The sequence below is a fragment of the Amphiura filiformis genome, chromosome 20 (genome assembly GCF_039555335.1).
Source record: "Amphiura filiformis chromosome 20, Afil_fr2py, whole genome shotgun sequence".
In the NCBI taxonomy this organism is placed as follows: Eukaryota; Metazoa; Echinodermata; class Ophiuroidea; order Amphilepidida; family Amphiuridae; genus Amphiura; species Amphiura filiformis.
Genome location: NC_092647.1, coordinates 52,161,586 through 52,187,038, shown reverse-complemented (window position 1 = coordinate 52,187,038; position 25,453 = coordinate 52,161,586). Strand labels below are relative to the sequence as shown.

The following is a 25,453-nucleotide window of genomic DNA, read 5'->3' as shown; positions in this document are numbered from 1 at the left end:
TGCATGTCTGAGATGGTACTAAATGCAAGTATTAGGTATCAACATGGACAAATGATATCTATATTCTGATCAGCTCGTAATCAGCCGGACTCATAACATCGTGGATTGATATAGAATAGCATACAAACAGCTGGGCACAACACCTATGTGAACCGCGCTGTACGTATTGCGTAAAGTGTGCTTTTTTGAATTTACACAGGTGTAAGTTGGGACTGTTTTGACGTGTACAGTAACAAGCCGAATAATTCTCGCCTATTACTAGCTGATCATAGTATAAGGAAAAAGATTGTGCAGAACTTTTTTCATAGATTGTGTGTATGAAACTTTGCAAGAACATTTGTTGATTATTGCATCATTTTTGCACAGATAGTGGTGTATTGCAAGGTCCTAAAATGCCTCTGTCATGAGCATGATGAGGCATACTGTTTTTGTAATGTCCACCTGTCTAGCCCTGTACCTTCACCTGTACCTCCACCTGTACCTCCACCTGTCCATCCAGATGCTGTATCTGGGAGGGCGGGTTAGTGCAGTCACAGATACAGGGTGTCCCAGAATGATCTGTACCGGGAAAGATGGAATTTTTTAGGTATGAAGGGCATGTTGAATGGTCATATTGTTTTGCATTTTAAGTTCTACATATAGTTAGCTTTCTCAGATTTTTAGTTTTTAAAATTTGACGTTTCTAGTAGAAGTTATAGAAGATTGCGTAAAAATGATGAATTCTAAGTTTTGACAACGCAACCTATTTTGAAAATCTGTAACATTACTAACCGTTCAGCACAAAGTTATTTGGAAAAAGTTATGCAGGTATTTTAGTTGTGCCCTGTTCATATTTCCACTAAATAGCCGATATCTATCTATTATTTATGACGTTACTGAAGCAATCATTATATGGAATTAAGGATTTGTGGCCTAATCCAATTCTCTCTTTGGCGGTAGTTTTAAATATAGTTATTGTGGTGTGAGGTCCATGTCATTTGAAATGCTTGCAGAGATCGAATTGGTTGTGGTACAGAAAAGTCGGCTCCTCAATTTACTGTACAGCAGCGTGGATTTCTTTCAAAAACTTACTGGCAAACCGGCAGCTATGTTGAGACGCAAAGAAGATTCATTAGACGATAGTGTATAACGTAAAGAAGTTTCATTAGACGATAGTGTATAACGTAAAGAAGTTTGACGAGCACGGAACTGTCAGGAATCGGCAGAGTGAAGCTTCAGGTGCTCGTAAGACTGTAAGAACTAGAGCGAACATTGCAGCTGTCCGGCAAGCTTTAAGGCGCAACCCCAACAGTAGTTGTCGTCGAAATGCTGTGCCAAACATCCCACGTTCTTCATTTCATCGTATCATGCCATTTTTCAAAGGTATGCGAGTCGTTTTTCATCGATTTTACATTATTGCATGCCACGCCAAAACAAATAAAGGTAGCATGCTGAAATTAACAGAATAGGTAGGAGACATATCCAACATTATAATGCTGGTATCAAAAATAGATACACTGCCCGTCTTCTATTTTTAGTTATTTTTGCAAACACGGTACAAATCATTCTGGGACACCCTGTATTGGAACAGTCTTCTCACTCGCTTCTCACCACTGTGGCCCGGGTTCAATTCCCCGCGGTGCCACATGTGAGTTTGGTCTCCGGGTGCTCTGGTTGCTCTGGTTTTCATCCTGCTTCTAAAATCAGACCTCTTCCCATATCCTTGTTCCGTCATATCTGGAGGCATCCCTTGAATGTAATAGCCTCAGAGCACTATTGGGTTTAGCCTGGCTTCGGCCGAATGTTATAAATAAATATCTCTTGAATGATCAACTTTAGAAATTCTAGGTTTAGTAAGGCCTTTGTTAGAAACCAGGCTACTTTTTCAAGGGTGTAATTTGCATATTTGTTAGTATGAAAATGAGCTCATTTGCATATAATTTTCAAATATGTTTTTTTTCAAAAATATTTCTTTCAAATGTTTTTTTTTAAATTGTTTTAAAAACAATTTTCACATTTTTACAACAACATGGATCAAGGTATTGTGATCAATGGGTTGCGTTGCAAGCCACAAAAATTTCTATTTTAAATATTGTTTGTGATGTAGGGTAACTAACATACATTAATATCAGATTGAGTTTAACTTTAAAAAAAACTGCACAGGTTTTGCATAAATAACAAAGAGGGTGGGTTTGCAAAACATCTGTCAACACTTGCAATGATGTCTGCTGCTAATATTAATCTATTATTTGGATTCAAACTGCATGGATAAAATGTTTCTTTCATTGAAAACGTCCCAAACACATTAAAGTCCTTGACCGATTGGATACAGAGTTAAATAAACACATTCAAATCAAATCAAATATAATTATTGATCAAAATGGGAATAAAATGTGTCAAATTATTGAACCAAATGTCAAATTATGACTACTTATGATCCCATGCGAAAATGAATTCATTGGTTGTTGGAACTGCAGCTGTTTATAAATTTGATAAGCAAATAAATATTTTTATGAAATTCAAATTATACTTTGATAATATTAATAGCTTCTTTGGGGAGGAATTTGTTGCCAATCAATTTGGCTCAATGGTGATGGACTACAGTGATTTGGAACAAGCATGTTGATCCGAGTTTGCAGGAGGTACATTGTGGGTGTACTTTTAAGTATGAGTCCACATTGTGGGCGTATTTCAACACTGTTGGGGTACCCCCAGAATGAAGACATCTGCAAATGGCATTTTAGGGCCTCTAGAGGGGGTAGGGGGTAGGTATTAAATATACCGTCAGAGTGACACACTGTGTATGCCACCATCAGCCACTATAGGTCTAGGAGTATCAACATAATTATGGTTTCATACCCCCACAATGTATGTTCATACCTATTTATACCCCCCACAATGTTGTGTTGTACCAATAAACATACAACATACACAAACCCTATGGGGTACCCCCACAATGTAGCTCTTGCGGGTATGTATGTGTGTTTTATAATCATGGACAGAATTAAAGAGACTAGTTTCTTTTTAATTCTGTCTTTGATTATAATAGTTAAATTTGCCATTTGCACGGATCCGCCATCTTGCTACCTCCTACAAACGCATGTGCAAAATGTCCATTTTTAGGTCGTCTGAAGGAAAAGACCATATGCCATCACAAGTCGTGTGTCTGTCTATTCCTCCGTCCGTCCATCAACAATTTGGTCTCATATGAACAGTTCAAATCCTATTTAAACCAAACTATGGTCATAGCCTATTTGGTAGCTTTGGTCGCTACTGGTAAAAAAATACCCCTTTTCTGTGATATTTGTTAACACGCATGTTTACTAACTTTTGTGTTGAGTTGGGGGCTGGGCCTTAAACATAGCTATGACCCATAGGTTTTAATGTGTACCGTAACTGTTTACATGGATAAAAGAAATTGCAAACAGTTGAAAACAGTTCAACTCATAGTATATTCTACCATACAGTATTAAGTAAAATTGAGCACCAACCGCCAGCCTTTATGAAAGAAACTCTACCTGTATGCTGACTATGCAGTATCCCGATTGGAAAAATAACCATGCTACAACAGTTTCAAATATCTCTTTTCCTTTCTATGGTAACATTACACCATTCTATTATCATGCATGACTGAGATTCACTATCAATTTATCCAGTTTTTTTGCCTGATTAAAAAAATGTAGCTGAGGCAATGGGGAAAAAATTCTATTCTATGGGTGGACCGACTTTACAAGTCGGTCAGGATTTTCTAATTTTAATCTAGAAAAGGCTAAATGACCCTATCAAATCACTGAAAGCTTGAAAATCTGAAAACATTTTCACAAAAAAAAATTGAAAATTGTCTGCATTTTTATCAAAAATCAATCAATTGAGCCAAAAAACAGCTAAAAAAATTAAAACATATTTCCCAAAATGCAAAATCTGGTTTGGTCAGACCCGTAGAAGAGTTTTTTTTGTCACTTGAGTTTTAAAAAAGCTGAACAATTACATGTATACTAAATAACGTAACATGGGAAAGCAGTAATTACATTGTGGAAGGTAGAAGTAAAGTAATGATTAACTGAACAAATTAAGAATTTTTATTTTGAACAGCAAGGGAAGAGTTAAAAAAAATAAAATGTGACAAATATTTGCTATTAGGTTCTATTGGTGTTACCTTGGTAACTGCATGGTCCAAATTTGATGGAATTTGCATCCTATTTAGAATAGTAGATTGTTGGTTAAAACAGAAAATGCTTACTTTTGTCACCTTAAAAATATTGTAATATCAACTTATATTGCCTGGGTGGATTTCAGTAACATTTACAATGCTTTGTAGGTCCTTAAACCCATTGTTTGTCCAGACCCGTTTTTATAGCTCTAACATATTTATAATCTTAGAAAAAATATGTTTGAACAGATACTCTAGTTCACAAGTTCATCTTACCATAGTGCAGATATGAGTCACCGGAAACTAAGAATTATAATAGTGTTGTCTCCATCTTTCATATACCCCCTTCCCCTTTCCCCACCAATCAATGTTTTGAGATATGGTGAAGATGAGCACATTGTACATTACAGCATTGTACATTTCTAATTAGGCCTTCAAGGGCTTGGATAGCGACATTTGCACATTATTTTTGTGGGACCTGAGAGCACATCAGACACACCAAATTGCATTCTGAATAAGAATGTGAATGTAGCTGTGATGAAAAGCCATCCATCATTAGTCAGTCTGTTTGTTAAGGACTCCATAAAAGAGGTGTTGCCAGAGTGTAGGGGCTAAGTATTTCCATCTGAGTTTTTTTTTTTTTAACCAAATGACCTAAATGCCTTAAATTGTATTAATTTTATTTGCCAATTTTCAAAGTCGTGAAAAATAACCAAGTCAAAATATACATGCATGTTGATATCAATCATCAGGTCCTTGGGGGTATTTATCTTTGCTCTTTTTAACACTGCACCCAATTCCTTTCCACAGGCTCAATCAAAGTGACAAAAAAATCAATAGTCTTGCTTAAAATGCGTCTTCATGACTCTCAAAATGTCAAGAAAATTTTGTAAGTTGGACCAGTTTCATGCTAATCAATTTTCTTATTCTTTTTACAGGATGTCACTATATTTCATGTTTTATTACTGATTAAGGGATGAAATCAAAACTCGACCGGCAGTCGGCCGCCGCTTTCGGGCGGTTCCGTCCGGTTGGAGCCGGTTTCTATTGTTCTAAACAACGGAACACAGTTCAACCGCCGGTAACCTGAGTTTTGCTTTCATCCCTAAAGGTCTTTTTTGTACATAAATGGCCGGCTCAACACACTTGAATTTGTGCAAGTTAGGTGGTCAGAGGTTTGTCAAATGAAAATCTATTAAGATGTCAACATTTCCATAAAAGGAGGAATCTCATTATGGCATTGATCACATTCAATGAAATCTATGAATCCATTTGAATTCTTCACACATCAGTGAATTGGACAAAGAGACTCTGTCACTTCCCCAGTACTCAGGAGGGGGTTGCGGAATTTTCAAAATGTGGACCTTCCACCCAAAAACATAGCTTGAATGGTAAATCCTAGCGCAAAAGGTTACACCCTCATGGGGGATACAATAACAGCACCTGAAGACTTCCTATATTATACTATAGCAGCACAATATTAGAAAACTGGGTCATAAACCTACATACATGATCCTGGAGGGGATAAAAGTGCAGTCATTTGGTAAAATTGATGAAAATGTCAAACATAATTTTCCACTTGGTGTTGTAAAACCCTTGCGGCATTGTGAGATTTTTTTCAAGTTAGCCGCAATTTAAGAAGAAAACACGATTTTGCTGGCATTTGTATAATGATAGACACCCACTCTTAGTTGAAGACTGTGTTTGTCATGTTTTGTCCTTTTTGACAGTTATTAATGGATTTCAATCCCCTCCAGGTTGACAATAACAAATGGTGATAAAGTGAATGTATTGCTGTCCTATTTTATTGAAAAACCTTTGATTACTTTATTCTTGAAATTCATGTGATATATCCTGTCAAGTTCCATCCACAGACATATAATACACCTGTATTCACCTGTATTCACCTGTTCTTCGGGCTCTGGAAATAGGGTTGTTGCCCTGTGATGCCCACCCAATTTCATCCTATTATTCACTGCATGATAACTTAGCTATATGCCATGGAAAATACTTTAATTGGAAACTTGTTGCCAGAGACATCCAACTCCAAATGTAAATGTGTTGAACTTCTTGGCTAGAGCTTTATCCACTGCTGTCTTGAAGCAATTCATTGTTGGAGCATTTACTGTCTCGTTTGGCAGGTCATTCCAGGTGTTTACTACTCTGTTGGAGAAGGAGTGCTCTCTAAGTCTAAGTCTTGAGTGCTGCTTCATGATATTGAGGCTATGTCCTCTGGTCACCGATGTGTGGCTTGTCATTTCAAACATGGCTTCTTTGGCTACATCATTAATCCCATGCATGATCTTGTAAGTCTAGATCATGTCGCCTCTAAAACGTCTGTAAGCCATAATGTAGAACAATTTAAAACTTATTCACACGAGCAATAGTAAAATTTCACTTACGAGTGGAATTTTCGTGCCTCATCCGAGGTCACTTCTTCAGCACTGAGTTGGCGTAGTACTGGAAGACGTACCGCTACTCGGGACACGTGATCTGGGCAATGAACCCAAACCACTTGACCCGAGTAGCCTCTTGTAGGCGGCTGGTAGGGGGTGGCGTCCCTGATCTTTGTTGAGGTCCGGTTCGGAGGCTGCGATGTACACCGCTTCCTTAACCCCTCGCTGAAACCACCTGGCATCGCTGTCCAACACCTTGACCTCTCCAGGGTCAAAGGAGTGTCTAGCAGATTTCATATGTCCTCCAACCGGCGAGGGCTCTCTTTTGTGTTCGGAAACCCTTTTTCCGAGAGCTCTTTCAGTCTCACCTATATATTGTGAAGGACAGTCTTTACCTTGGATTTGATAAATGGCCCCCGTACGGTCCAGTGTCTTTACTTTATCCTTGGGCGACACCACCATACTCCTGATGGTGTTCGAGGGTTTGACATGAACAGTTACACCAGCACTCCTGATTTTCCTGTTAATCGCTTCAGTCACTCCTTGAACGTAGGGTAACGAGACGTGACCTTTGGAGGGGGTGTCACGCCTGCGAGGTTTGGGGTCCCGTTTCCTGCTACTCGGCGCAGTCCAGGTCCATTTGGTGTATCCGCATATGGACAGTGACTTCTTGACATGATCTAATTCTTTTTCAAGAAGAGTGCTGTCAGATGACAAAGTTTTTGCGCGGTGAGTCAGAGTTCTAATCACTCCTAGCTTGTGTTCCAATGGCTGGTGACTGGAGAAATTTAAGTACTGGTCAGTGTGGGTACTTTTGCGATAGACACTAAAGACCAGCTTACCGTCAGGAGCACGAGTGATGAGGGTGTCAAGCATCGCGAGTGCATTGTTACTTTCAAGTTCAACCGTGAATTTGATGGATGGGTGTACAGAGTTCAGATGTTGAGTGAACGTATCTACCTCAGCTGTAAGCCAGTGTAGGGAGTCTCAATTCTCTCAATCTTTCTTCATAAGACTTATCTTTCAACCTCTAGCAGTCTAGCTAGGTTACAGTCTTGTTCTCTTCATTTGATTACAGTCTTGCTGTCTTCATTAGATAGCAGTCCTGGTATTTTCTGCCCTGCTATTAGATTGTATTGATATTTTCATTAACAATATTATACAGTCTTTCTATCTTCATAGAAAGCTGACCTACTATCTTCAGTAAATAGCTGCATTACTTTCTTCTTTAGATAGCAGTATTGATATCTTCATAAGAAAGCTGGCCTATCTTCAGTAGACAGCTGCATTGTTATCTTCATGAGATAACAGTCTTGTTATCTTCATAAGAAAGCAGTATTATCTTCGTAAGAAAGCTGGCCTACTATTTTCAGTAGACAGCTGCATTGCTATCTTCATGAGATAACAGTTTTGCTAGCTTCATAAGAAAGCAGTATTGATATCTTCATAAGAAAGCTGGCCTACTATCTCAGTAGACAGCTGCATTGCTATCCTTATGAGATAACAGTTTTGCTAGCTTCATAAGAAAGCAGCATTGTGATCTTCATAAGAAAGCTGGCCTACTATCTTCAGTAGACAGCTGCATTGCTATCTTCATTAGATTGTAGTAATGTTATCTTCATTAGTTAGCAATATCGTTATATTTATAATATATCAGTATTGCTATACAGTTGTGTTATCTTTATAAGATAGCAGGCTTGCTATCTTCATTTGCTTGCAGTTTTGCTATTTCCATTAGGCCAAAAAAAAGTCTGTCTCTGACACCCGCGCGCATTGCCATGTGAATTCCAATTTAGCGCATAGTAGTACGTGTTGGCGGTAATTTGTTGTTGTTGATATTTTCAGTATTGCATCGCGATCTAAAGAAAGTGTCTTTCTTTTTTTGCAGTTTGGTTGTTGTTTTTTGTACATATTTAGCCATGATTTTAAGAGTTATAATTTAAAAAAAGGAACATATTTTACTCCAAAACTGGGCATTACATATTAAAGTGTGTGCAGAGGTAACTATGTTTCTGTTCTTGAATACTACAAAGTACATAAACATGTGCCTTGACTGTCATTTTTTTAATCGCATATCGCATAGCTCATTTTCTAAAAAAAAGAAGAGAAAAAAGCATAGCACTTAAAGTTTTTGACCAAATATTTTCTTTTCTTGCTATCTTTAATAGATATGAATATTTATTTAGCTTGAGAAACATCTCATTTACTTCATCACATCACACTTACTTCCTTTGCTTGTTATCACAATATTCAGTTGAATTTGTTAAATCGTATTTGTAACACTTGAATTATTTAACATCTTGTCAGCAAGTGTAATGTATAATTTCATCGCGTGAATTTGTAAAACGGAAGTTGTATAATAAAAACTGACCCAGTAAAATAGCAAATATATAACTTTCAAATATCCTGTTGACAAGTTTTGCTCAATACTTGCCAGTCATGGTTGAAAAAATATTTTAGTTTTAAATGGAGATTAAATTCAAGTATTTCTATTACATTTTAATTATGATGTTCTTTTACAACAATGATAAAACTATATGATATTAGTAATAATTGCCAGAAAGCTTTATATCCATTCTAAGCCGAAATAATGAGGTAAAATGAAAGAAAAATATCACAATTATGATAATAACCAAAATTGCTGTTTTCCTACACATAAAAAAACCAAAACCAAATAAAATAAAGAATTGGTACATTGGAACATACATTATAAAAATTGCAATAAAAAAATCAGGTTTTGGCTTTGTATAAATGTGTAAATTTGAAGGCAATTGTTGTAAATGTGGTGTGAAGGCATACGTATATGTGACCATCCACCACAACTGAGCCCGGATGTCTCCAGTGCCACTATTGAGATATGCTCCATTGAACTTAACAATAAGCAATAGGAAACAAAGGATTTATTGACCGCTTTATTGATTTTTCACTACTTAAATGTCAAGTACTATAGACATGATATACATCATTTTAAAGCTAATTTCAAGCAGAATATTTTGGTTGAATATCTCAAAAATGATGATTGGCGACTTCAGGGCTCAGTTGTGCTGGATGGTCACATATATGAACATGTTCATGTTTGCATACCTTACTACCGGAGGATAAGGGGTGTGCAGCGTGGAGCATTTTTGGGATATCTAGTGAACTAAAATTGGCAAAAAAATTCAATTTTTTTTCAAATTTGAGGTAATTGTCAGAGTTTGAGGCTCACAGAACTTGAGCATTATCCAAATATGGGTCTTAAGGAATTGCTGGAGACCCTGAAAAAGGGAGTGAACCTCCCCCCTCTGGGTCACTTACCTCATGTGATCAACTTAATACATACTACACAATTAAAAAAACCAGAGGTGTCCCCATTCAAATTACCACATGACAGTAAGTTTGAATCCTGTCTGAGTGTAGTGCTATTATTAATTAGTCCCTTCAAGTTGTTTTTAAAGCTGATCCAATTTTCTGACACTGTGGAAATTGCGGCTTTTAGATTAAACTTTCTCCACTCGGATTCCCATTGTGGTTTCCCTATTCAAATAATGTACAAAATTAAAAACTGACAGAACTTTTCATTTGTGTGATTTTATTTGAAGTCTTCAGGGAAATTGCATTCAAGTGAGTAGAAACAGTGGTCCTCCAGGTAGACCTCAAATTGTGTGAGATATCATAACATTTAGTGATTTTTTGAGAAGGACGTATTAATGCAAAACTGTATAGGTTGAGGCATATTGTATCACGGAAGTGCATTAAAGCCTTACCTATAGAAAGTATAGAGAAGCTGCCTTATTTTTTGGGATAGTTTGAACATGTTGAATGCAGAGAAGATAATACACTTCCCAGAATGCATTTCGGGAAGCCATGTTCATAAGCTGCATATTCTATCAGCGACTGCTATACCTTGTTTAGGATTTTCAAAAGAAGTACCTGCGTGTGCAACCATGACTGTTTCAAAATAGCCCGCCAAAGTCATGCAAGTAACTCTGAGGTCTTGCATTGAATTGGATTGAATGAGGAAACGGGAACCAGCGCCTTTTGTTAGTCGCACATGATACGTGCAGGCCCGTACCGAGGATTTATTTTGGGGGGGTGCTGAATTTGAAAAAGTAGACTTTTTTTTCAAAAATTTTGACCTTTTTGGACTGGAGGGGGCGGAATTTGACATTTTGGGTGATAAAAGGCATAAAAACCCTCAATTTTTTCACTCGCTACGCCAGCAAATGGGACTTTTGGGGTTTAAAAAGTGGACTTTTTGGGCCTTTGGCATTTGCTATCTAGTGCAACATGACAAAATGTGCCTCAATGAACAGCACATCAAAATATTGCAAAATATGTTTATTTCTTGACTAATGTTTAGCCAGTCTTTTCTCAAAAAGAAAGGAAAGGGAACCTGTACTTAATAGGAGTGTCATTTAATGAAATTAGGTAATGCATCATGCTGCAAAGGATTCTGGGATGGGTGAGATATCTTTCCTGATTTAAATGGAGTAGCTAAGTTACATGCCTAGGTGCAGTTCTTTCACACTTGGTGATGCAAGTGTTCTGTGTATTATACGAACAGAAACAGGTCACCCCATGGTCACAAGATGTGGATTGCCTGTTGCTAAAAAAGTGCTTACATTTTCTGCCTCTCATAATTTTGACACCTTTAGGTTTGGTTTCTTTATTATAAATTATAATTAAATTGGATCCAGATGTAATGTGTGCTCGCAGTCCAAATTGGGGCTTGAGTTCAGGCTTATATTCACTTTTAATTGCATTTGGGCTTGGCACAGATATGGACATTATTTGAATTTGACTTGTCATGGACTTGGACTTGGTCCAGGGACTCAAGTGGATGGGATTTTCGGGGACTTGGACTCAAATCCTACAGATTTGGACTTGACTTGAACTTTAATTAAACTTGAATTTGGATGAGGTAAACTGACTCAACTCCAACACTGATATTATTGATTTAGGCCGACTGCATTCGGTGTTGTCCATGTGAATTTTATTGGACACAGCTACAAATTGTGAGCTTTAATTAAATATGGCCTACATAGATACTCAAACTGAAGAATGTGCATGCAGCGGCAAACTAGACACATTAATTTGTTGACTGTATAGCCAATACCAATAATATGATACAAGAATTTTTAAAGTAGCAAGAAACAGCAGTGATATTTTTATGTATGCCTCCACCGCTAGGTTAGCTGTTTCTGCAATGTACGTACGTACGTAAGTACGTACCTCCGGATGCTGTATCTTGTGAACAGATAGACTGATTGACTTGATACTAAAAGCACCCTACATCATCTGCTATCTACTTCTGACATGTCTGATAGAGCAATACTTCATCTGCTATCTACTGCTGATAGCACACTACTTCATCCTCTAGAGTTTGTTATGCCTCCACCGCAAGGCATACTGTTTTTGCACTGTACGTACATACCTCAGGATGCTGTATCACGTGAATGGATTGGTGGATTGACTTCAGATTTTCAGGATAGGTGGGGCATGGTCAGAAACTCTGGCTACTTCGTTTTAGGTGGTGTTCCAAGGTCAGACATATAGTGAGGTCAAATGTCATTTATGGAATCCAAAATGCCAGGGGGGGGGCAGCCAAGATTGGCTCAATTTTGACGTCGTCATTGGTTTTACACGTAAACACAAAAATGTCTCAAATTATTCCAAAACTGTACGTATGTTATTAAGCACTATTTTATCAGTCTAAATCCGTTGAGGTTCGCCAGTGAACCTCATTGTAAGTACTGTTTTTTTGATTTTTTTTGTATGAATAACGCTCGATATGTTACGATATATACTGAAAATTTCCCCTACGTGTATCAATGAGTTTACGTGGTGTAGTGGTTACGGATCTCGCCTCCCACGCAGAGGGTCCCGAGATCGATTCCCATCCCCGGCGATGATTAAAAAATTTTCTTCTTCTTTTTTCTTTGAATTTAAAATTATTTATTTTCATGTGAAAATGTATATATTGCACTGGGAAATATATTTTGTGCATTTTTTTTCTGTAATGGGGCCACCCGGAAAAAAGAGAAAAAAACGGATCTTGGCTCCGGGAAAAATAATTAAGTCCATCGTGCAGGCAGTGTTGCCGTCATATTGTCTGTTTTGTTTACGCTTTTGGCTGTTGCCACATTGAATAATGTAGTCCACCGTCGTCTGCAAAATGCAACCAAACTTGGATTGTAGCTGCATTATGGGTACCTTCATGTATTGGTGGTATCCAAGGTCACATATGGAGGTCAAAGGTCATTTGAGGTTATCTTTGTTTGCCAGTCATACAGTTTGACATTTTATAATACATTTAGCTGTTATAATGTCTTTCCGAATTTCAATTGCCCCAAAGTGGAGGCATCCTAATCAACGTCGTGCATCGAAAACCGCAACATTTCTAGTTTGCAATAAAAATGCAAATTATGAATGCTGTACAAACATCTACCTGAAAGTTACTTTGGGCTATTCCAGTTGAAATCCATACCCCCTATGGAAGACATGACCTTAATCTCCCATACAGGGAGTGTGAATTTCAAATGGGGTTACCTGAATGGGTGACTCCATTTGAAATCTACACCTCCTGTGCAGGAGATTAGAGTCATGTTTTCTATAGGGGTATATGGATTTCAACTGGAATAGCCGTATGTATCAAGAGACTTGTTGTTTGAATGCAGCTTTTGCATATAATTATCTGCCTTTCATATGATGTGAGATGCTTGCTTTGGTAAAATTAGAACCATATGTTTACCTATAAAATATTAAATTTTAAAAATGGGAATTGTTGTGTTATAAATGGAATATTTTCATTATAGATTCTATTTCATAGTATAGTTTGATATATATAGTTTGCTATACTTGAATACAAATAGGTTTTTTTTATTAAATGTTCTTAAAATAACTAATAGAGGGAAGAAAACAGAACTCTTCACACTGAAATACTGACATTTAGCTGACATGAATGCCATTGTTGTATTTAGCTTGTATTTAAATGAGCATGGCTCTGTCATGAGTGATGTGATGTTGTATTGTTTGTTTGTTTGTTTACCCAGGTTGGTCCGTTAGGGACACATGCTAATCCATGGGAAATCCATGGACCGTTCCAAGCTCATACTATAAAAAAAAGCACAAGCCTGTATAGCCAGTGTAGGCTAATAAAATGCATGCTGGCCTAGATAGCTTTGATAAACAAAGCAAGAAATGGAAGAAAATAGCAAGGAAAAGAAGAAAGAGAGAAGGCCAAACACAATTGTACAATTTTACTCTTAGCCCTTACTTCGTGAGAAAGGAAACTGGAATTCCAATCTCTTGCATAAGCTCAATGAAGTTCATTTGTCATGATTTTTGTCATCACTAGGATATTACGGGTAGTTTTTGTTAATTTCTTATTTTGTTCTTACTTTTTCCTCCCAGATACACAGACCAAAAGGGGCAGACACAATGACAAGAGGTCAAAGGGTACATCTTCAACTCTGGGATACAGCAGGACAAGAAAGGTTAGTTCAGAGATATCAAAGTTGTCAAAATCCACATGAAGTTTGCTTTTCTAAAAGGATGATCTTGTTGATCATTTCTGGTGAAGTTTCTCAACAGTGGCTATCAGTGTTTTAACAAGTCACCAGAAGCTTGAGTCACAATTCCTGTATGATCAATTATTGGTCAATTCACAAGTTAAGTGGAGTCACTGACTGATTGGTTTGAGATGAGTCAAGTCAGACCTGCTGGTTGTGTCATCAAGAGTCAATCACTATACCATTTTCGACCCTGATGTGGCAGTGACATCAATGCATCGAGGCAGCTGTTTGGAGCATGCATCTATGCAGCATCTTAAGTGTGTGCATGTGTATGCCAAAGCATTGAGTGAACACTAGCAATATTAGGCTGCGTCCCAATATGAAATGCGCACTGACATCACTGCCGCATCTGGGTGAACTGAAAATGATGTAGTAGTCTGTTCAGTTTGGTGACTTGACTCAAGTCAGTTGTCTTATCAACTTGAGTCAAGTAAGCAAAATATGTCATGATAGTCACCCTGACACAATTCGACTTGTTACGGCATGACTAATTGTTCTGTTCATAATGCAGGGAATATAAAGAAAACAAGATTTTCACAAAAAGTTTCCTTTGTGTTTCTTAAGAGGGATGAACATTTTCTAAGTAGATGAAATGTTTGCTGGCTGCATATAAACTGGCTTCAAAAAGAAACTTATAATTTTTCACAAGGTCATATCTTAAAATCCTGTCCATAAAAATGAACAAAAATTACACACAGGATTACTTCAATACTCTACTCTAAACATATGTCAGTAACCAAGCAGTTGTCAAACTGACACAACTGTAAAATGCACTGTCACGGAACAGCTTCCGGGACCATATTCTGATGATATTCACAGGCTAATAATTGGAACCCAGCAAAATAAATCTGTGAGGATGCGTGCAAGGAAGGGGCTGATTCTGCTTTTCACACACTTTCTTCAAGAAACAGGTCTTGTTCCACACTATTCCATTTACTCACAGATTTCTTGTGTTGGGTGCTAATTATTGGGCTGTGAATGTGGTCTAGGAAGCTGTTCCATGTCGGTGCATTTTGCTGTTGTGTCAGTTGGGCAACTGTTTGGTTACTGACCAGTGTTTAGAGTACGTAAGTATTGAAGTAATCCTGTGTGCAATTTTTGTTCATTTTATGGACAGGATTTTAAGATATGACCTTGTGAAAAATGATAAGTTTCTTTTTGAGGCCAGTTTATCATAAAATTTTGTGTCAAAACTAAATTTTATTAACAACTTCATGAGTATGTTATAGTCAATGTAAGTTGTGAATGAATACTACTGTTTCACACAGAAATCAGAACATTGCAAATTGTGAAATTTCTATCCTTAGGAATTGTATTGGTTAAATTGCTTGCAATAATAAAAACGATTTGCGTTCCAGGAAATGTTTATAATGGTCTACTATAGCGCTAATGGCTTGTTGTGATAAGCATGCCAGTCAATTCTCTCTGGGACAAAATGGCCGACGGTACTCCAGTTCACAAAATGGAAATGTGTTTTAATGAGGGATGTCCGCATTCTATAGGGATTTTTTAATGGGGTCATCTTGAACCATTCATGTTGGTCATTATCGTTCTCAATTTATGAGCATATTGGTTGTGAAATTAAGTGTTCCCTGAATAAGACTTTCTTTCTGTCAGAGGATAAATGGTGGTTGTCGTTCTTCTTGAAGAAGAAGGGCTCTTTTAATGGAGGAAGAGGCTTGATTGTGTTGGGTCATTCTGATTAAAATTATTGAAAGGGTTTTGATGTGTACTGCCTGTGTAAATCTGCAATGGCTGAAATTTTGATGGAGTGAGTTAGTCTTTTGAGTGTACACAAGCCTTGACTTGAGTGAGTGAGTGAGTGAGTGAGTGAGTGAGTGAGTCTTTTGAGTGTAAGTGAGCCTTGACTTAAGTGAATGAGTAAGTGAGTGTTTTGAGTGTACACGAGCCATGACTTGAGTGAGTGAGTAAGTGAGTGTTTTGAGTGTACGCGGGCCTTGATTTGAATGAATGAGTAAATGAGTGAGTGAGTTAGTAATCCAGTGAGTGAGTGATTGAGTGAAAGCGTGAGTTACTTAGCACTCATTGTCATACTCATTGCTAGAGTTGATTGTATTACAATATATGTAAATTTATATCATTAAAAATGTATTGGCATATATTTTTTGTGTTTGTGACTCAATTAAGCAAGAAGAGAACAATGATGTAAAAAGTAAATGGTCAGATATACATGTAGAGAACTTGTATACATTGTGTGTACAACGGAGCACATTAATATAACTTGAATGATAATAAGCTTACCTAAAAAACTTTGGCAACGTTATCCTCCTGTTGCTTGATCAAGTCACATGTTACATCAGTAAGGAGACAATTAGTAGCATCTTAATATGTGTGTTAGGAGTATCAGTTTACCAGCAGGGAATACCTTAATTAAATATCTGGATAGTATAAAAGCGTTTTTATAATTTTTGAGGCATTGAATTACCCAGGATACAAGTTCAGGTTTTTCATAATTTTTACCGGTTTGTTTGCATTAAATTAGAGCATGTCATAATTAAATTGGCTAATAAAAGCTCTTGAAACAATATATGTGACCATCCACCACAACTGAGCCAGGATGTCGCCAGTGCCACTATTGAGATATGCTCCATTGAACTTAACAATAAACAATAGGAAACAAAGGATTTATTGACTGTTTTATTGATTTTTCACTACTTAAATGTCAAGTACTATAGACATGATATACATCATTTTAAAGCTAATTTCATGCAGAATATTTTGGTTGAATAGTCAAAAATGATGATTGGCGACTTCAGGGCTCAGTTGTGCTGGATGGTCACATATATGCAACATGTATGAAGGCAACTATCTCTACATTGTGTGGATTTTTCAGATGTGTTTGTATCAAAGAATAACCTGAGACAGAATTAAAAAGACTGGTTTATGTCTGACGTCACTGTCAATCAAACTCCCCATGATTCGTCTGGTGTCTTCATTGGAGAAAAGGAATCGCAGAAAATGGCGAAAAGTTATGGGAAATTTTGGATTGTTACTAAAGACATCCAAAATATGTATTTTTGTGGCAGTGGCACTAAGGTCTGAAATTTGACCAGAATTTTTCTGTGATGGACTTATTTTTGTGCATTGAAAAGAAAAAACGATCATACCATGGATGTTTTATTCCGTACAGAATTGTAAGTGTAACAATTATTTGATTGCAATTGCAACTTACCAAACATAGTTTGCAGTCCAATAATTTTGTATGATAAAACACAGTGAATGTGGAGGTAACCCTTTAAGACGTTATCCAACTTGCAATAGGTAAAATTATTCTGTTTTTGTTACTGCAAGCGTACATTCAATTATTGCAACTACATGTATGCATTCCATGCAGGTACCAGTACATTATCCGTACAGTATCTTGAGGTAAATAAGCCATGCCGGCATCTGACATTTACAAATGATTTAAAAATATAACCAGAGGCCATTTTGAATGTTCAGCGGATTGTTTGTGTTCCGTACCAACGGGGAAAATCTCAACTAGTCGTAAGTTGGTTATCCTGCTGCGAAATTGCCCACCAGTTTTGATTATTTGCGTCTCGAACATGGATCTCACATGTTAGTGCCTATGGTCATTAGATTATGGAATGTTTTTCAATTTTTGGTTGGGTATAATTGTATCTTCCGTATTGCGCTTTTGTAGCACGGCTTTAACCAAGATACACCTGTTGTATACATTAGATGCACATATGAGTATCCTCACACTTGTGCATGACAATTGCAAAACAAATCTTTGTGAGTCTACAAAAAACAACACTCAAAGACACAGTTAAAGCAATTCAAGGTCACATAAACCAATTTATTCACCATTTTTGAATATGAATTTATAACTGATTGCGGTATAAATGGTCAATATCCAGTGTAGATGAACATATGACGATAGGGTGTTGAGGGGAAAAGTATTTGGCTAAAAAACTTAGTTACACAATTATTAGGATGAGAATTCGCTGACGAAGTGATGTCATCATCGGATTAACTACCATAGCAATAGATGATTACAATTTTTGAATAGATTGCCCCACACTACAAAATTCATGCGCTACCTATGCATTGAACCATAGTTGTCAAAAAAATGCTGATCACTCACACCTTTAAGAAATGATCGGTATTGTATTCAATCTATGATTTCAGACATACACAGGTGATGAGTGCAACCTGCGTGTAGTGCAGGGCGATCTATTTAAAAATTGTATTCATCTATTGCTGTGGTAGTTAAGCGAATACTTTGGTGATTATTTTATATGGAAAAAGAATTTGTAAGGAGATGTTGTCTGAAAATGCAATGAAGTAAACCATTAATTGACACAGGCAACAATATTTTGCTTGACCAAACTCATTCTCCAAGCAAAGCATAACAGGACTATGCATATGAACCTCATGCACATTCTCAGGGCATTAATTATGGGGTGGTATATATTTGCATGCTTTCCATGTTCCAGTCATAACTGTATAGTAGATCTATCAGTCTACATGTCTTTAGGGTAGAGATATAATTAAACTATAAAACATGATAAAACTGCAATATTTGCTGCTAGTCTGTAAGTAATGTTGAAGTGTCATGCAATTTTTTGATGTACGAGCCAATTTCTGTAATTATTAATTAAACTGATATTATCAGGTGTATAACTTACGCAAGAAAATATATTATCGTGAGATATCATGATCTCATATGTACCGCAGTTATTTTAATTAACCCCATACCAGCTAGGTGATATGTGCGTGGGGTAAAGGGAATACATTGCCCCTAATTATCCACCCACTCATACCTAAGACGTGGAAATGAGGCTAATTGACTCATTTTACAGAGGATATCTTAATGATAATGATTTGTTAAAATAAACAATTTGTCACCTGGGGTATATATTAGTGAAGATATCGTACCCTTCCCAGAATCCTTTGCAATGTGATATATCCCCTCATCTCATCAAATGACATTCCTATAATACTTTGTACATGTTCCCTTTATTTTCATTTTGAGAATAAACTGGGTAAACATGGGTGGATAGTTAAATTAATCATGTTGCAAGATCTGGATGTGTTCTGGTCGTTGAGGTATATCGAGCCATGTTACACTGGATAGAAATCAGTACAGAAAATTGAAATAGAAATGCGTTGTGGGAGGTGTAAGATATCTTGTCGCTAGGGCTATATGAAGAGCTACTGAACCAACATCGTAAAAGTTGAAATTTTCAGGGTACTTTAATTTGAGCTTTTCCCTCAGCACTGCTATCGTGAAAATAAAAATGTGTAAATAATTTCTTTTTATGTAAAACTCAAAATTGGGAATTTAAGAAGAAGCAAAATACTTCAAAAATAGGTATGATCAGATATTAGAAAATCAATATTGTATATGAGATTTGTATTTTTATAATAGAGAAAAGTTATTTTGGTTTAGCTCCAGGGGTCGCATTTAAGGAGTTTGCGCGTCCAGGGACTCCTTATTTTTTTATTTTGCCCATTTTGGACTCCTTAAATCTCAAGTTGAATGTGACCAAAGGGTCCGATAAAAACTGTATGGACTCCTTAATTCCACGATGCACAGAGGCATAAATCATCAATTAAAAATAAGAAAATAAAAGATCAGTAAATCTTTTGAATCACCATAGGCCAACAACACTAATAATTTCACTGGAATATTTGACAAGTTCTGAAATTTAGAATTTCGGACAGATGGACTCCTTAAATTCTCATCGGACCCCTTAAATGATGGTTTTAGCATGTACCAAAGGGTCCAGAAAAATTAAATTGGACCCTTGATTTTTTGTGCTCGCGCTACCCCTGTTTAGCTCTAATACTATACTAAGTTGTATTGCCATAATAATATGGTTTCTGTGTATACATTTTCAAAAGTTTTCTCCTGTTATATTTCAATATAGTAATTTTATTTTTATCTTGATTTTATGTAGTAGTATTGGGCGATCATATTTGGCTGATAAATCATTTGTTTCATACTGCTGAGTGCATTAAAGAATGAAAACCAGTCATAAATTACCTATATGTTATACAGCTGCTGTGTAACTTTATATGGGGAATAATATGGGAGTGGTCTTCGGAAGACAACTATAAAACATGGTATGACTAAAGGGATGTACAATATTTTTCCAGTAAAAGAAATTTCAATTTTGACATCCTTAAGGGCTGGGGTATGAACGTTTGGACAGTATTTATTTTGGGACATTTGTTACGAGTCGTACTTGACTCAAGGCCAAAATCACCTTTTACCCGAACTCACACGAATGCACAACACAAATACACTGTTCGTTTAAGCTAACAAAATCTAAGTCTTTAATTGAAAGCAAGTTTCCTTTGGTACAATATAATGACTACAAATGCACATATACATTAATCAAATATAATCACTCTTTATCTATTTTGTACTTAGCCAGCATTCTTCTTCTTGGTGATCATAAAGTTCTTGTAATGTTCTGGACGACTGATGTAATATATCCCTATTCACTTGTCCTGCGACAATCAGCGAAGTCCTTTGTACACTTGCATTGATAACTCCTTGCGTACAAAATCCTTACACGAAAATGGTGTTCTCCAAACACGTTTACAACTCCTCGCGCACTTCTCCTATACTAAACTCCTTGCGCCGCCCTCCTATGCTAAACTCCTTGCGCCGTTCTCCTATGCTAAACTCCTTGCGCAGTTCTCCAAATTTAACTCCTTGCGCTGCTTTCTCCAAACTTGGTGCTATTTCCACCTTTCACACAATATCTTCAGGAAGCAGGACTGCGATGCAGTTGTCCCCACTTATTTTGACAGTTGCGTTGAATCAAAATACCAGACTTCAGCAAGTCGACAGAAGAATATATTTCCTTTCTCGGAAGAATAACGTTCTTTGACATATTCTAGATCTTCTCCGACAACACTGGTAAATAGTAGCACTTTGACTACATAAAATATTTCTGGTTTGTAATTTCCTTTCCTTCAAGGAATTGGACTGTAAGCATAGCCCAGATCAACACTATCAACTGTGTATCATTGTTTACATTTTCTTATTATATACCAAGCTTGGGAAAAACCCCATTCTATTCTGGGCCATTTACTGCCTTCACATTATGCTCAATCTGGGGAATTCCAAAGTCTTAATTATAACATTAACCTTTCACATGACATCACTTCCTGAGGGGAAATCCCATTACATCACTTTCAGGGGGTTTCCAATATTCCAAATTAGATATGATTCAACTTGTTTTGCTCAACTTGAGAGGGGAATTCCCCTAAAATGTCATCACTCATGTAACTTTGTAAACAAAGATAAATCATCAAATTAAATTACTCAGGGCACATCACACATTAGAGCACATCAGCCATATCGAATTGCATTCTGAATACGAAGAAAGTCATTCTGATATCAAATGATTTTGATTTTTTGAAATTAGCAATTTAATACACATTTTATGGCAAATCATTAAAATTGATATTTTTGATATTTAACAGTACTTGAAGTAAACTTTATAAATCTGATGATTTATCGTAAAGTGTATGTAGGTGGGATGAAAAGCCGACGATCAATTGACAATTTTGACCTTTTCGTATTGAAGATATGGATTTTTTTCCCAAAACACCAAAAAAAATTAGGTCTTTTTGGGAAAAAATCCGTATCTTCAATATGAAAGGTCAAAATTTTAAATTGACCATCGGCTTTTCCTCCCTGCTACATACACTTTAAGAATATATGATTAGATTTATATAATTTACTTTTTGTATATAAAAAGTGTAACAAATATGAAATTATATCGTGAATTTCAAAAAATGAAAATTATTTGATATCAAAAAGACATGCTTCGTATTCAGAATGCAATTCGATAGGTCTGAGGTGCTCTTATGTCCCACAAAAAATACTGTCGAAACGCAATAAACGCTCATTTTAGATCCCTTAAATAAAACCAAAAACCAAACCTTAAATATTGTCACACCAAAAAGTTTCACAAGTTCAATTCTAGGAGAAAGGCCAAGAGTATATAAAAAAATACCTGTGTATGAAAGCACACACCATAAGACATGAGGGTGCTCTATTTTACTTGACAAAAAATATAGATATATCTCCTGTTCCCCATGTGCATTTAATTTATGCTGTGCATTTGCTCGAGCAAAATTGCAGAAGTTGATTTTTTTTTACATTTTAATGAAATTTGGCCGTAAAATCAATGTTCAATGTTCAATTTTGTTTCTGATCGCACCGCAACTCCGAAATTGTAATGCTAGATGTAGCCTATTTTCCAGCTAAACATAAGTCTGAACACTTCCAAGGTCAGAATACCCAAAATTGGTGTTGTTCAAATTATTAAAAAAAAAAAAATGCATACCGCATTAGATTTCAAGCTCCCATGGGACATCAAATCTATTCTTTTTTTTCACGGAGTGAACATTTCCCCACTTGAACCCATATCTCATATGCACAGTTTATCCCTTACATACACTGTGTGTTAAATATCTATTGTAGCCCATCAACCTTGTGGTTAAGAGACTAGGAAATAATTCCTAATGTCTCATACCCAGGTTTGTATCCCTTTATCTAATCCTGCCCCACATGACAAGGACTTTTTAGCACATATTATCTTGTATTGAGACAATGGCAGCCAGGACTATTTTTGTACCTTTTTTTCTAAGCATGTTTACTATTGGTTTGAGCCATCACATGATTATAATAGGCTTTACTGATTGGTGGGTAAGGTTAATGCTATTGTTTATTTTGTGATAAGGCTGAGCATATTACTGCATATATGAAAAATACACTGCTATTTTGATACGGGCGATTTACTCAATTCCTTCCAACTGACAACATTTAATTCCTGTTATCTACCCAGTAATGTTTGCTTATCTTAATTGGATCCCTAATAATTATTGACCAAGGTTATTATCTGCATGGTATGATAGTGTAATTGATTTGAAAGTTTGTATTTCAATGAGTTTCTTGCTGGATGGAGCTCAAGTTATATAAGCCAGAGTCAGGATGTAGGTATCATTTATATGCCTCAAATCACTAATTTATAGTAAGATCAGTGCCGAGTAGGTTAGATATGAAAATGGAAAGTTAGAACAAATTACTATACACCTGATCCGTGAATTGTGTCTTTTTGAAAGACTCTTCTTGTTTGGCCTAAAGAATATATAGATTAAACTGTTTCTAGAGAAATTCAGGGAACCTTCTTTTCTCCAGACTGACTTTAATGTAAATGGCTGCATTAACTTGAACAATGTTTGCTGTTTTTATTTTAGAATCTCGTAGTTTGACTGGAAACGAGAAATGTTAGAACAAGCGATTCATGTTCACAATCCCAAACTAACCGGCGTCTCTCTCCGTCAGTCCGAAACATCGTCAGTCCGAACCACCGCTAGTACCGAATTTTTATGGTTAGGGTTACGTTTAAGGTTAGGTTTAGGTTTAGGGTAAGCGTTAGGTAAGCTTAAAATTCGGTGTAGCGGTGTTTCGGACTGACGGGTTTCGTACTGAAGGGGTGTACCATCTAACTTGTACCATAATGCTTCTCTCAACAATATAAGTCTTGTTACCTATTCCAACCCATATCCTACTTTTAATCCTGTCCTCAATCAACCTTTACTACATGTTGTCCTTCTCTCCCTGACCCTTTTGCCAGAGAAAGAGAAAATCTTTCCAATTTTATTGTTTCCAAGTCTTCTTTTGACCCGATACAAAATGTCATTTAATATCAAGGAGTTGTGGAGCTGTGTTTACATAACCGGCAATCAAATTTGCAACCCGGGTTTGCAACAGTCAAACCAACCGTATGATTGAACTGCTATAACTGGTGGGCAGTGTTACCATATTTACTGTTTTTGGGTCCAATATATATATATGTAGCAAAGATAACAAAAACATGGTTTCATTCCACTGAAATGGATTAAGGATTAAAACCGGGTGGTGGGGGGGGGGGGTGGTGGCACTTAACACAAATGACCATATGGGTATGTTCCCTTGGAAACCCCCTTTTTTGGACCGTGCAGATCTGAAAGACCCCTGAATTTGACCAAAATAGAGCACTGAAAGACCCCTGATTTTGAAACATTTCAGCTCTATTCAGTCTGTTTATCTACAAACCTGATGAATCTATTCAGTCATTTACTTGTGCAGGTCATTTTAAAAATCCTGAAAAAAAGACATTTTAAAGTCATGATATTGTGTTAATCCTTAAAGCTTTAAAAATTACTTGGATAGAATATTAGGTTGCAGTACCGTCAAAATGTCAAGCATGATTTATGAGGTTTTGATACCCAAGTCCAAAGATCACAAAGCTGCTTTATACACGGCCCTTTGAGGATCTATATCTATCCGAAACTGCAATATCCATCAAGGCACAGAGTCACAGAGTCCATGTGTAATCTGTACATCTTGTTTTGATGCACATCAGAGTTCCTTCTCACTTGTTTGCTGATGTAGCACATGTAATTTGTTTATATGGAATCGAGGCAGGGCTAGCAGTAGGTTTTCAAAAAAGGGGTCACAAATTGAAATTTGTTCAATATAATGGATCCAAACAATAGAAATAAGGGGTTCAAACGACCATTTAGCAACCTCTCCATGATTTACTTACTGCATTAGGTTTTTCAACCTCTAAATGATAATTTTGTGTACCAAAATCTTCAAGAATGTGTCCATGACTCTATGGCGCAAGTTAGTGCTACCCAGAAGACAGGTTCTGATTGGCAAATTGAATCATGTCATGAAATTTCAGCACCTGAACAAGCTGCATTGCATCATGTGACCCCGATTCTTTTTATGCAATAAAAGAAGTGTGTGCAGCAGCAAGTGTGAAGGGACCTTGCTGACAAGGGTAATCTGTCATGAATTGCCACTCAGCATTACCCTTATGAATGGATGCATTGATATGGGTTCAAGTCTATGTGGATCTGAACTAATCTAGATTTGGTTCACGGTATAGATGATCTTGATGAAATTTAGGGAATGAAGGTATATTTATGTGCTGGTCACCTCACCATGGTTAGTTGCACATACTTTGTCAGTGGCGTAGCCAGGACTTTTTCAGAGGGGGGCAAGGCAAATTTCTAGGGGGAAAAACAAAAATGGTCAAAAATGGGCCCTTGCCCTCCATTGGCTATATCACTATACCCCGTGGGTCATTATAGAAATGTCCACATGGTGCTCTCTAGCAGATTTCTTTATCTGTACAATTATTCTCACCCAGTACAACTGCACTTTGGTGTATAATGTTGTACATACGCAAGAAGAAAAAGGTCATTGTCACATATAGGTGTTTACCAATAGGGGTGCCAAGTCTATGTGGATCCGAACCAATCTAGATTTGGCTCACTGTGTAGATAACCTTGATGAAATTTAGGTCATTGTCACTTCATAAGTAATA

The 25,453-nt window shown here is 36.7% G+C and overlaps 1 protein-coding gene across 1 annotated transcript in view; it reads left to right on the top strand.

Annotated features, from left to right (window-relative positions):
* Nucleotides 1-25,453, top strand: part of LOC140141985 (ras-related protein Rab-27A-like) — a 147,902-nt gene that overhangs the window by 96,087 nt on the left and 26,362 nt on the right. Inside the window, exon 3 of the mRNA XM_072163883.1 lies at nucleotides 13,921-14,003. Within this exon, the coding sequence (XP_072019984.1) occupies nucleotides 13,921-14,003 (83 nt within the window). The remainder of the gene's footprint in view (nucleotides 1-13,920; nucleotides 14,004-25,453) is intronic.